At 46.7% G+C, this 12658-nt stretch overlaps 1 protein-coding gene across 2 annotated transcripts in view; it reads right to left on the bottom strand.

The window, feature by feature from the left end:
- Window positions 1-3906: 3906 nt before the first annotated feature.
- The window catches only part of FRMD1 (FERM domain containing 1), a 50485-nt gene continuing 41733 nt past the window's right edge, over window positions 3907-12658 (bottom strand). Inside the window, exons 7-14 of one of the 2 annotated variants that reach the window (XM_014950405.1) lie at window positions 12191-12346; window positions 9850-9915; window positions 9569-9637; window positions 9198-9372; window positions 8072-8407; window positions 7808-7936; window positions 7003-7082; window positions 3907-4874 (exon numbers count right to left, since the gene is read on the bottom strand). In XM_014950405.1, the coding sequence (XP_014805891.1) occupies window positions 4587-4874; window positions 7003-7082; window positions 7808-7936; window positions 8072-8407; window positions 9198-9372; window positions 9569-9637; window positions 9850-9915; window positions 12191-12346 (1299 nt within the window). In that variant the 3' untranslated portion in view covers window positions 3907-4586. The remainder of the gene's footprint in view (window positions 4875-7002; window positions 7083-7807; window positions 7937-8071; window positions 8408-9197; window positions 9373-9568; window positions 9638-9849; window positions 9916-12190; window positions 12347-12658) is intronic. The other variant, XM_014950406.1, reaches the window with a different exon arrangement.

The raw sequence follows: 12658 nt of genomic DNA, 5'->3' as shown, positions 1-12658 counted from the left end.
CTCGGGCGCCCCCCTGCGGCCCGGCTGGGCACTGCCGGCAGCCGGCCCGGGCCAGGCCCCGGCGGCCGTGGAGCCGGGTGCCGTCCCCGGCTTTGTCCTCCGGCCCCACACAGGCCCCGCAGCGCCCTGCGGGCTGAGGGCGAGCGGCCCCAGGGGCGGCGTTGTCAGGCTCAGGTGAGAGGAAGGGTGCCTGCCCGCAGGGCGGTTGGGGCACAGGGCCGGCCCGGGGCCCGGCTCCCCCTTGGCCGTTCCCAGCCCCACCCCGGCTCCTCCGGGAGCGCCTCTCCGCGCCTCCCCTCGTCCCTCTGCCGCCGAGGGGCAGGGAGCAGCCCCCGGGGACGTGTCTGTTCCCCGCCGCCTCCTCCTCACCCAGCCGGTGGCACCTCCAGGAGAGACACGGAGGCACCGGGGGCACCACACGCCCAGGAAGGCACCCACAGCCAGGGCAGGGTCCATAGCCCGGGTGCGGGTAGGTGCAGGGGCAGAGGAGGGATGGGTAAAGATGAGGAGAAGGGTGGAGAGCCTGACCAGGAGACACCATACCCACAGAGGGGAAGCACCATTGCTGGTGGGCAAGGAGCTCCAGCACGGAGCTTGCCCACCCATTTGAGACCTTATGAGCAGCCAAGAACCCCTCCAAGGAACTGCTCTCACTTCGCCTGGGGTGTTTTAAACACACACCCACCTTCAGACCTTCCCTCCGTGCAGCTCCTGCGCTTGGCGTGCCTCCGCACACAGCAGTTGCGGTGCCATTTTCACTCTGATGAACCCACACGGGATTCACGGGTACCATGAGAAGCCCAGTCTTCAGAGGCAGGCCCATGCTCGCTTCAGTGGTCCATAACGTAATCAGAGAAAAGGAAAAAAAAAAATAAAATTACGAACCAAACCTAGCCAGCAAGCTTTTTTGGGAACTGTGAAGTTAGATTATGGGACTCTTTTGTAAATTTATATCCCAGGAAAAGCAGGGCTTTCATTTACCGATGCCAGACACCTGGCCAGCAGGTTAGGTGACTTATGGCAGAGGCTGTGTGTCACGCGTTGTGTGCTGGCGTGCCCACCCTCAGACGCAGCCCCCGGCAGGATGCTGACAGCACCTCTCTACACCCCTGGGAGTTCACACGCTTGGTTTTCCTGACTGACTACCATGAGCAGCTTAACTTGTCTCTTCAGTCAGATTCAGCTCCCATTAGTCCTCCCGCTGGCTCCAACCTGCTCGACTGGGTCCTCGATGCCTGACAGAGGCCCCTTTGGCAACGTGCTACTGAGAAGGGCAGGGAGGAAAAGGCTGCCAGCACACAAAGCTCACACGGATTACAGTCCAGCAGCAAATTCATTTCTAGAACCTGCCTGTCTCAAATGGAAGATGTCACTGACATGCAGCCCTTGAGAAGGAAAAAAAATAATTATAAAGATACACAATTACTTTTTTCTATCCATACTTTATTGCAGGTATACATATAATTATTTATATTTTAAACAAGAAATTCCTTTCATGGAAAGGAGAAACTTTTACCATTAAAATAGAGTGATTATACCATGAGTATTTTACAAATATGTACAAATATTGGCAGCTAGTTTCTAACATCAGCTGATAAATGCTTACACATTACCCTCTACCAAACTAATCAAAACCAAAAATAATGAGAGACTAAATCCAAACAAAAAATAAATCTATTACTAGGAGGAGCAGGTTGGGGTTTTTTTTTCATATGAATACAAAAACTTGCATAATAGATATTCACAGTGCTTGTAAGATATTAATTCATTCTCAGCCTACACACAAGTGTCCAGTCTCCCCTTCATATGCACATGTAACTTACAGTACTGGAGGGAGCTGCACAGACCACTGAGAGATGGTCAGACCCGGAGAGTTTGCCTTCCCCACCAGCCAGGAATAAATACAAGAAACCCCCACCTACATTCAAGGCAGTGGATGCTCATGCAAGAGCCAATTACACCATTTTTCAGGCATTGCTGTATTTTGTAACCAGCAACAGCTGGACTGCCTGCAGCATTTCACCAAATTTTGCTTGGTAACTGCAAAAAGAAAACATGGAGCTGCTTGGTGGTAACAAACAAATCAGTAAGGTGGTCAGGCTGAAGCAGGTATGAAAGTGATTGTCTTTGAGACAGGGATGAACGTATGTGAGCACGTGGCATACACGTGTTTTATGACACCTTTCCAAACAGCTCTACCTGCTGAATTTTGAGCTTTTTTCCTGTTAACAACCGTTACCAGAACCAGGAGTACACCTGCACGTGTGGCCATCGCTCCAGACCTCCCCACCTTTCCCACAGTCAGACAGGCATTGCTGCAAGAACCATCCCTCTCCAGCTCCACAGTGGCTGCAAGAACAAGGCTGCTCCCTGCAGCATGGCCATGGGCCTCCTGGATCCTGGTCATACCAGTTTCCCAGCTTATGGCCAAAGAGGCCCCGGGTAACAGAAAGTGACCAACAGCACGAGGCTTGACTGGACTCTTCATGAGCAGCCAGATGTCTTTTACCCATTTATATCCATTTAGGAGAGTTCCTTTTGGATGCAGTAAGCACACCTCAACTACTCCGTAAAGGTGTTTTGGCTTTGCTTGGAAGAAGGGAAAAGAGGCTACGGTGAACACACAGCTCCTAATTGTTCATTACAGAAAGAAAGAACAGTGTGATCAAAGAGGGTACGGTCAATTAAGTCGTGGCTGCAGTGAGCTTGTGCCCATCATTCCTCAAACACACAGCTAGGGTTTGGTGCTGGATTCATCTCAGAGGATGTACAGCCACTGATGCCACTTCAGTAAATGCAGATGCACCTGGTTACTCCATCTCTAAACCACACTTGCATAGAAATAGCGAGATGACATACCTCATGGGTTTGGTATTTTAACAGTTTGCAGGAACACAATTTACCAGACAACTGCTAGACCTGCAAGCTCACCATCAAAGCAGCAGCTCAAACCCTCCTTGTCATGGTCTGGCTTCCTCCCATTCCTGAATTCAGCAACCTTCAGCTTTTGAGTGATCAACACCTCACACCACTCTTCCTCAACCAGCAGAATAGCATCAGTCTGCTTCTAGAGTTTGTCAAAAAATTATTAGCTTCCACCTGCAAGGCTGTCAAAAGCTGAGCACAGGTTACACACACCTGTAAGTACAAGCTTCCCAAATGCTGGGAATTGATGAGGGGAGATGGTACTAGGGGAAGACAGGGCAGGAAATCAAACAAACTTACATTTATTTGGATGTAACAAGGTAGCAGGACGATTTCCACACCAAACACTTGACTCAAACAGCATAATTATCATTATTTTCCTAGTGAGAGCCAGCACAGCCAGCTCCACCACTCAAAATCACCAAACAAGTACCCTTGGTTTGGCACACAAACACTCTACGCTTCCACCAGCAACGGAGCACCACGCACTCACATTCACATGACCTATCCATGACTAAGTTGGACACAGTCACTCTGTCTGTCCTTCCAAAGTGACTTTCTCCAGTCCATACTTGTCTCCTAAGCAGAGGAAAAATTTCTAAGGAACAGATTTATTAAAAACAAAGGAAAGAACAACATAAAAGTATGATTCAAAGCAAGGGGTGATCATGCCTGGACAAATTCTCCAGTCACACTCCTGTCTTCAAGAGCCAGTCAATTAACGCTCTGAACTTGTCTTCTGTACTCTCAGAAGCAGCTGAGACATTTGTTTTATCCCTTCCCTCATCTCCCCAAGGACATAAGCATTTATTTACCAATCTGCATCATGGCAGTATGATGAGACAGCTGAGAGAGAGTTCCATTTGTTGCATTAAAGAAAAAAAAAAAAAAAAAAAAGCACATTGTATTTGGCTGGGTGCTTACAAAAAAAAAGTTGATTTTGATGCAGCTCGATATTTCATTCGTTCAGCGGCATTAAAAAAAAAAAAAAAAAAAAAGAATGCACATTGTATTTGGCTGGGTGCTTACAACAAAACAAAACACCAACAAAACAAAACAAAAAAAGAGAGAAATAAACTCCTGGCAGAGCAGGTCTCGCTCCCCGTAAAGCAAATAGGCAACTTGTGTTCATTACAACAGGAACAGGGTAGACTCTTCCACACACAGCCCTCCAAGCGTGCTCAGAGTATATCCTGGCCTGACAGCTGTTGGCAGTGTTGCAGCAGCACAAATTCAAGACAACTAAACTCTCTGTACACTAGCATTAACATAAATGGACCACAAGAGAAAGGCAGGAAGATAAACTGACATAGACTTTAAATTTCTTTCTGATAAATCCATTTAGACACAGTGCTTGCTTTACTAGCCCAGGGTCGGTTTTGGTCCACTGTTTTTGGTTTTTCTGTTGGTTGTGTCACTGCTAATGGTGCAGGCCACTTCCATTTTCTGCTCAGACACTTCAAATGCCAACGTTAAGTGCTACACTCCAGTTAATTTGCCCTGTAGTCAGGTCTGCAGAAGTGATGCCACTTACTGATTATGGAGCTGAGTAACAGAGCCGCTCACAATCTCCTGCAAGAACCAGAGTGACATCACACGTGTTAATGAGGTATATATTTCCATGATGAGCTGTTTCCTGGTATGGAAGAGCTCCAATCTCATTACACCACAAACTCCTCCGGGACCTGGTCCTCTCCCAGAAGATCCAAGGAGAGGCAGTTCATGGATCGCTTCCCATAAAGGGCTGACTTGGTTTTGCAGTCTGCTGTGGAATAAACACAGCCGTAGATAGACAGCTTATCCTCCAGGCTGCAGCCAAACGTGTAGCTGTGGGACGTGTCTGAAGACAGCGTGGCACTCAGTGGTGGGTGCCGGTGCTTGTAAAGGCGGATGTCATCCAAACTCTGGCTGTGCTGGTCTGTGCAGCTCCTGCTTTTGGGTGACCTGACCTGCCAGTTCAGTAAGACACACGAATGAAAACGATGAGCTCAGACACAGCCTAAGGATGCTGGCTATGCATGCTACAAGTTTTCCAAAATTGTTCTTCCGCTCCTTCAAAACAGCCCCACCAGCCTTCTGAAAAACATTGGCTTAATGAAGAAGCTGAGAACCATTAAGAAATTAAAAGTGAATTAAGCTGCCCTGCCATGTTGAGCCAGATCCTGATGCCTCTGCAGTGTGTTCTCAGTGTTCAGTACGATGGATGGAACACTTAACAGGTACTGACACCTGAATGACCCAACACTTCTTGGCAGATCCATGCAGCCATCCTCAAATGGACAGAGTGCATGTAACAAAAATTTACTCCAATTGCTTGAACACACTGAGTTAGTGAAAGACTCATGAGCTGAAAGGTTCAGAAGGCAACCATGCAAATTAATGGGTTACGATGTCCAAAATTCACTAAGTGAAACGTACAGTTTAACCTACATAACATTGTTCAGCAGTGAAGAAAAACAGGAGTGGCAAACCAGCAGTAATTTCCAGAGGCAGCGTCTTGCTACACAAGCTATAGTAGCTCAGCCTTTGTGGAAGAATTACTGACCATTCGAGACATTTCCAACTTCCCCACCTGATTTTTCTTGCTCTTTCTCTTCATGATCAGCTTATAAATGCTAACATCGAGGTTGATTTCAGGAATATAAATTTTAAACCAAAATACTGCCGTTGGCAACATGGTAAACTTCCTCCCAGCATCACTTCTCTCACCTCCACAGGATGGGAATTAAAAACCTACCTTGAGGAAATCCTGCACTGGCTCAGCTGTACTCCAGCGTGACCAGGCACACGCTGTATGGTCTGGTCAACACTAAGGAAACCCAGTCCTGCAGCATTTAGTTACATGGCCTTGTAAGGAAGTTTAGGTTGTAGGTTTTTTTTAAAGATACACCAAATAGGTGAAGCATAAAAGTGGCAGCCAGGTCTTTGCAATTACTTAGGCAGTACCGTGTTGATCAGAAACATTCTTATAAAACAGATGCCTTCTGATCAATTAATAGCATAAGCATATGTTGGTAAAAGCATTAATGTTGAAAACATTACTTTAAGCAAGATACCCACTTCCTGCCTTGCACTCTTAAGTCATTCCACTCAAATATAGGAATAAGTTCATTATGATTTGTACTACACAGTCTTCAGCTTTGGAAAAAGTATCTAAGATTTTATTTAGCTCTCCTATAGCACTTTACAGACTATTTTTCTGATAAGTGAAAATGTCTTATCACTTTCATGTGCGTCCAGGAAGAAGCATGAAAAGAGAAAAGAAGTCCTACGAAGTGATTAAAGTCCTTGTTTAGAAAAATCCAGGGAGCAAGGGGGAAAACTATGAACAGATTTTTAAAATTCTTTTAGCAGATAAGGCCAATTTGGATTCAGAGAGAGAGGATTTCCAAGGTGGAGGCTTGGTAGGGTTCTTTTGGGGTTTTTTGAGGGTTGTTTTTTAAAAAAAAAAAAAAAGCCACAAAACATTTCTACCCCAGTGGGTACAGCTATACTTTGAAAAGAAATATTGTTTGGCCTTTAAAAGACATTTTAATAAGCTTTTTCCAAGCACAGCTTATGACATGACATATTTTACCATATATAGTTGCCATTTTGCAAGTGTTTGAAGTAAAGAAAATGTCGACAACAAACACTTCAGTGCACACACATAGTATAATCACACAAGTGATAGTGACTAGAGCTTGAGCATCTGGTTTTGCTCTGATGTGAGCTCCTTCTGGCTTCAGGAGCAGGAAGATGATCAAATTTGCAACCCACATCCAAACTGCATGGATGGTCTCGGCTCTATATTGCACTGAAAATTTGCAAGTGGTTTATTTTCCATTTCCTGTCTGGAAGCTTAAGGCAGACAATACCTGGCTTGCAAGATTTCCACTCCTCTGTATTCTGGACACAAACACTGCTCTCGCCCTAGTCTTGATAGTAGCAGCTGGCCAACAGCTGGTTTTGGTTACACCGTTTAAAATCGGCCAAATCCAGGCCAATCAAGTTCACCTGATTTACAGATGTCTCCATTACACTAGACCTTGGTTCAATGCCCACACACAGACCCTCCTGCCGAGCACCCCGCTTTACCTGGTGAAGGGATTCCACGCTCTGACCTCTCATTTTGATTAGTGTGACTTGCACCACAGACAGCGATTCCTGATTTATAGCTGCAAAAGAGAAGGAGGAAGTGAAAAGCATTGCAGGTGTGAGGTTTTGTGGCCTGGAGAAAAGAGAAGTTGTTCTCACAGGCCACATTGAAGCAGTGGTATCCTATAAAAATACATCAGTAAGCACCCTCAATAGGAGCTTTGCTAACAAGTACTCCTTTTTGCCCCTAAGGATGAACATTTCAAAACTCTCAAGAAACCAGCATCTCACCAACTTGTCCCACATTCATCCATCTTGCTTTGCTGTAAAGGCTGTGTGCCTTAAGGCCAGGCAGCTCCTGCGTGACCCCCTTGTCTAGCATTCCCTGTATCACCAGCCACAAAGCTTTACTTATTAATTCCTGCGACTGGCCCATTAATCTGTGGTTGAACCCCTTGGCTGTTTTGTGGTATACAAGATTTTAAAGCAAATTCCTTCACTACAAAAGGTTTACCTCAGTTATCTTTTTGTCATCAACTGAGTATAAACTGGGCAAATTTGGAGAAGGGAGACCTTGAGGAGCACAGAGGAGAGCAGCACTGCACAATATAGGGTGCTGGCCTTTAACTTCTAGATGAGCTGACTTCAAATCCCGTTGCAGTAGGGCAGTAAGTAGCCCTGGCAGTTGTTTGGAAGATGATACAGCTTTCTTAGATCTCTCAGATTACGCCTGGCTTGCCAAATATATCATCCTGTTGCTACAGCTTAAAGAAAAGCAGTGAGCAGTAGCAGAAAGCCATCTCACCTTGGCAGCTAGCAGCATCTAGAGGAAGAGATTCAACAGATTCTCCCACAGTGGCCTCCTCTAACTGGTCTCCCTCTAAAGGCTCATCTACAGGCACCTCCTCTGGCTCATCTACTGCCAACTCAAGCTCTAGGAGGAAGAGAGCGGCAGGAAAAGGGTTAGCGTTACACTTCTGCTCCAAGTTGCTTCACATTCTCTTACTCCCCATTCTCCTGCAGGAGAAGGCAAGAGCTAGAAGTCGCTCCGCATCTCCAAATTCCTTACCATCATCCTGAGAGTCATCTTCAGCCCGCCCTTTGCTGCCACTGTCAATGCCAGAGCTACCATAGCTGATGGTCGAGCTGCAGGATTTCTCTTTCCTGTGCACCCGGTCAATGCCGAAGGGCTCATCCACGGACATTTCCACCGACACCCGGTGCCTGGAGTCAGCCTCGATGCCCGAGGTGTGAGAGCTGCCGTGGCTCCCCGTGGACTGGCGCGAGAGACGGTTGTCCCTCCGGCTGCCCCCGCTGCTCCCGCTGCCGCGCGAGTTCTTATCACACGGGTCCAGGTCCATGTCTAGCGTGTCACTGATATAGGACTCCCGGTAGCGCTTCTTCTCTGAGGAAGAAAGGTGAGAGAAACCAGTGGGAACTTTAAGTCATGGACCGAAGGAAGAGCAGAAAAATAATCAGTAGGTTCTGTGACTGGTGCGACGCGACAATTAAGAAATAACTGCTGCAGCGACTGAAGAAATACAGGGACAGTTTGGTATTTTTTTTTGCTCAAGATACTGGGATGCCCAGCTGGTTGTAAAAGAAACTTTGCTTGGAAGGATACCAGGGACTGTCAGAGTTCAAATCGCTGTTCCTACAGAGAAGAGACCCCATCAGAAGAGACAAATTCTGGGAATCCTGATCTGCTCTCAGGATGTTTCTGGCACCTCCAACTCCTAGCTGTTGACTGTTGGACACTACAGACTAAAATTGTGTGCAGTGTTTAGTGAAGGGCCCTAAAAAATTAAAGCACGGGCTCACAACTTGTACTGCTGCTTGAACACAAGATCTTATCCCAATGGAGAGCTTTTTATTCAGAACTACTTCCACTCAGAAGCATGTGTCAAATGTGCACAAATTAGGAGCACAGAGAGCGAGGATCTCATCTTAAAGGGGGATATTCCCCCTCTGCTCACACACACACTTTCCCATCACAGTCTAACAATGTGGGAGCCATAAACGCATCCCAGTGATAGACCTGAAACACATCTAACACCTCCATGTCTCTTCACTGGCTTCCTGATAAGGCAGAAACACCATTAATTACGTAGATAGCAGCCACCATGAAGCAACAGCAGAGCCTAGCATGATGTGCTCTTCCCTGTACCAAAGTCACCTGCTCTTCCCTCATTTACCTTCAGCCTCCTCCAGTTTTCGGATCTGCTTCAACACGGGCTGGATATTCAGAAAAAGCCGGTGGCTGTTGCTGAGGAGCTGCAGCAAGTGCCGCGACCTGAAGGGACAACCCGTGTAGTAAACCAGCTTCCGTGCAGAGGGCAAACCATCCGGCTGGATCTCAAATTTTTTCCCCTGCAAAAAAAAAAGGGGGGGAGACGCCAGTGAAGCGTGCAAGAGCGTGTTTTCAGCCACACAGCTACCAGAGATAGCTGCGGCCTTGTGTATGTGAGCGACAGGACCCACCGTGGCAGCGCGGGCAGGCCGACAGCTTTGCCAGGTCCCAGGTAGACAGCCCGCTGCCAGATGGCCACCGCTCCCTCATACTCACCAGGAACGCCAGCTTCCCGATGTGTGACCAGGGAAAGTCGTAGAGGAGCTGGCGAACGTGATTCACCTCCTGCAACACATCAAACTCGGAGTGACACAGGGACTGGCAGGTACAGGGTGGAGACAGCGACGCGCAAAGAATTTGCAAACAACCAAGAATTCGAGATATGCGGAGCCTGGCGTTTGCAGGGGAGGCAGAGGAGCTGCAGTGGGGCGGGGGGAGGACAGGGGAGCTGGGCAGAGTTAATGCTACACCAGAAGGCTTTCTCGGCAGTCTGTTACCTGATAGATGTGCATTCCTCTCAGGGTCAGGCCCAGGATAACTGTGGGGCGATCCTCCTTCTTATCCTAAAAGAACAGAAGAGCCTGGTGTCAAAGGTTAATCTACAAATACCATGCTCTTATTCTGGCACCTACTGCAGGAGAGGTAGCAGGACTACTCATCAGGCAGTTGCCATCAGCTCATTTGGTTTTTATTGTGTTTGTAAAGTGCACCTTGCCTTATTGACCCCTGAAATAACTACACCTAAAATCCCCTCATGCTGGGCATCTCAAGCATTTCACCAGCTCACACCGTAACTGCCTTGGACAAGGAATCCTATAGCTTTAGTGATTTGAGGGCATGGACAACTGCAGCTCTCAGAGGTGCCTTGTAACCTCTCAGACTGCCATGCACGGTCCCTGCTGTCCCCATGGATGTGCACCGCTCTCACTTTCCAGGTGACAGAAAACCCAAAACAGAAGGGACACCTGTCCTCCTTGCCACAGCACTGCTGTGCCCATCCAGAAACTTGATGGACCTTAGGTGTCCCTTGGCCATAAGGGAGCTAATCAATACCCAAACTTACCAGGACTTTCCTTCTAACCTTTTGATCTCAGTGTTGAGACCAGGTGGTTTTAAATGCTTGTGGCTGGGCTGGAATACTGCCTTGTTTTTCCTCATGCTGGATCTTGGTATGACATACTCAGTCTCTAATGAGATTGCTTTGCTTGAAGACCAAAAAATATCATAAGCTAGTTCTTTCAGTCTCTCCTGACATGGCAGAGCTAGGGAGGAGTGCACATACTTTTCTTGCTAGGAGAAAGAAAATTTAGGGGTAAAAATTTATGGGCTCGCAGAGCTCAAAGTTTAAATCAAAACTTTCTCTCCTCAGCCAGCTTGTCAAGATGCAAGCCTTGTTCCATCACATTACCTCACCCTGTGCCCTGGTACCATCCATGTCTCCAGTTTAAAGTCACTAAGAAATGCTCTCTGCTTTCTAAGGGCAAAAAGCTTGGTAAATCAAAAAGGGTCTGGAAGAGAGATATGGGGCTCAATGCCGTGTTTTCTTTCAGAGTTCTCAACCTCAGTAGCAGCCGTGAGGAGGGGGTAAAACAAAAGTGACTGTTTTTGAAATCTCAGGGCAGACAGTGCATTGACACCTTCACCTGGCACCCCTGTGTGCTTGATGAGGAGCTTTGTGACCCAGGTGTCACCTAGGGTGAGTTATCTCATCACGAGATGAGATAACTGTGTCACATGGCAGAAGAGCAGCACATTGTGGATCAAACAACACATGAAGGAGTTAGCAATGCATAAAATCTAAGTTCAAGTTAGACAGGAATTTGGATATTAAGAGCAACCAATTTCACAGCCCTGGTGCTTTCAGATATAAATTGTATCATTTCCTGCCAGATGGATTTCTTACGGCATTCAAGTGTAACCAACACTCTTATGACTGCATCATTAACAGCATTAGAATCAAAACAGAGGACAGCCTCTATGATCTACAATGAACTGAAACTAAGCCTGGACTACAGACCAAAGCGGAACTTATTTCCTCCAGAAAATGCATGCTTCTCCAGTAACTACAGCTGCTAGATCTGGTCAAAGGACACTGATACTTCCCAGACATAATTCCCATTGAGCACAACTAAGAAGTTTTAATTATGAGTCTGACAAAGTGGAGTATCGCCATTTGGAAAAAAAAGATCCAAGGCATTTCTAATTGCACGAGCAGGTTTCACTCATTTAAGTGAAACAGATAACTTCTCTTTAGTCCTACTTCTAGACCTAAACTCTCTTAGCACATGAAGATGAAGCACGTTCTATGTAAGCAGACTTGGGTAAGGAGTCTAAGACTCGAGGACAAACAACAATCCAGGAACCCAAAACTGACACACAGCTGAGCAAACACCAACCACTCTGACAGGGCTGGAGAGGGAGGGGGCGTAAGAAAGTCAGGATGACTCACTGTCACCTTCAGTTTTTACATGCCATTTGTGTGAAAGCTGGCCAACCTCTTGTCACCATTTCAAGGGACTGCAACCAAAACAAAAAAAAAAGCAGCTTCTCTGTGATTTCTCTGGTGTGAGTCTACTGACAGTCAGGGACAAAAAATAAATTTTGCCATTCCTGTGGCCAGTTTCTTGGCCAAGGAACAAAGCTAGATTACAGTTATACCTGTATATTGGCAGCTGGTTTGTTTGTGGGGACAGGCCTCACTGGCTGAACATTTTAGACTTGTTTGGCCTCTCTGCATCAGAGGCAACCGTCCCTCAAATAAACAGAAAGTGAAAAATGTAATGGTGCACCCAATTAACGATGGGAGAGAAGTTAAAAATAAGCAGCTCTTTGTTTAACCTTCTGCAGCCTGTAGAAGTGGACAGGCACATCTTCCAGCAGGCAGGACTCCTTAATGAACTTCAGCACCGCTTCCTTAGCGCTCAGCCCTTGCTGCTCTCGGTGCATCTCTGGGGCATGTTTCAAGATGTAGTCGCTCCCCCTCTTTGCAATTATCTAAACCACAAGGAAAACAAACAGGTCAGCAACTCTTCAGCAATCCCCATGGGAGGCAGCTGTGATCAACAGCAAAGCAGATACTAGAGGTGGAGGAGTTTCATATGGTCCTTCAAGATGTTAGTCCACATTTACTTCTACCTCCCTGGAGGATAAGCATTTAAAGCAGCCCAGATGATAGTGATGTCTCCAAAAGATCCTAGATGGCAAAATCATAACAGACCAAGACTACAGAAGTAGTGTCAGCTCTTTTCATTTTTAAGTATGGAATTAGTTTTCATAACTCTTGGCATCCATAAATGCTTATGGGCA

Source organism: Calidris pugnax, unplaced genomic scaffold (assembly GCF_001431845.1).
Source record: "Calidris pugnax isolate Ruff unplaced genomic scaffold, ASM143184v1 scaffold24, whole genome shotgun sequence".
Lineage (NCBI taxonomy): Eukaryota > Metazoa > Chordata > Aves > Charadriiformes > Scolopacidae > Calidris > Calidris pugnax.
The sequence above is the reverse complement of the archived record's forward strand: the minus strand, read 5'-3'. Positions and strand labels throughout refer to the sequence as shown.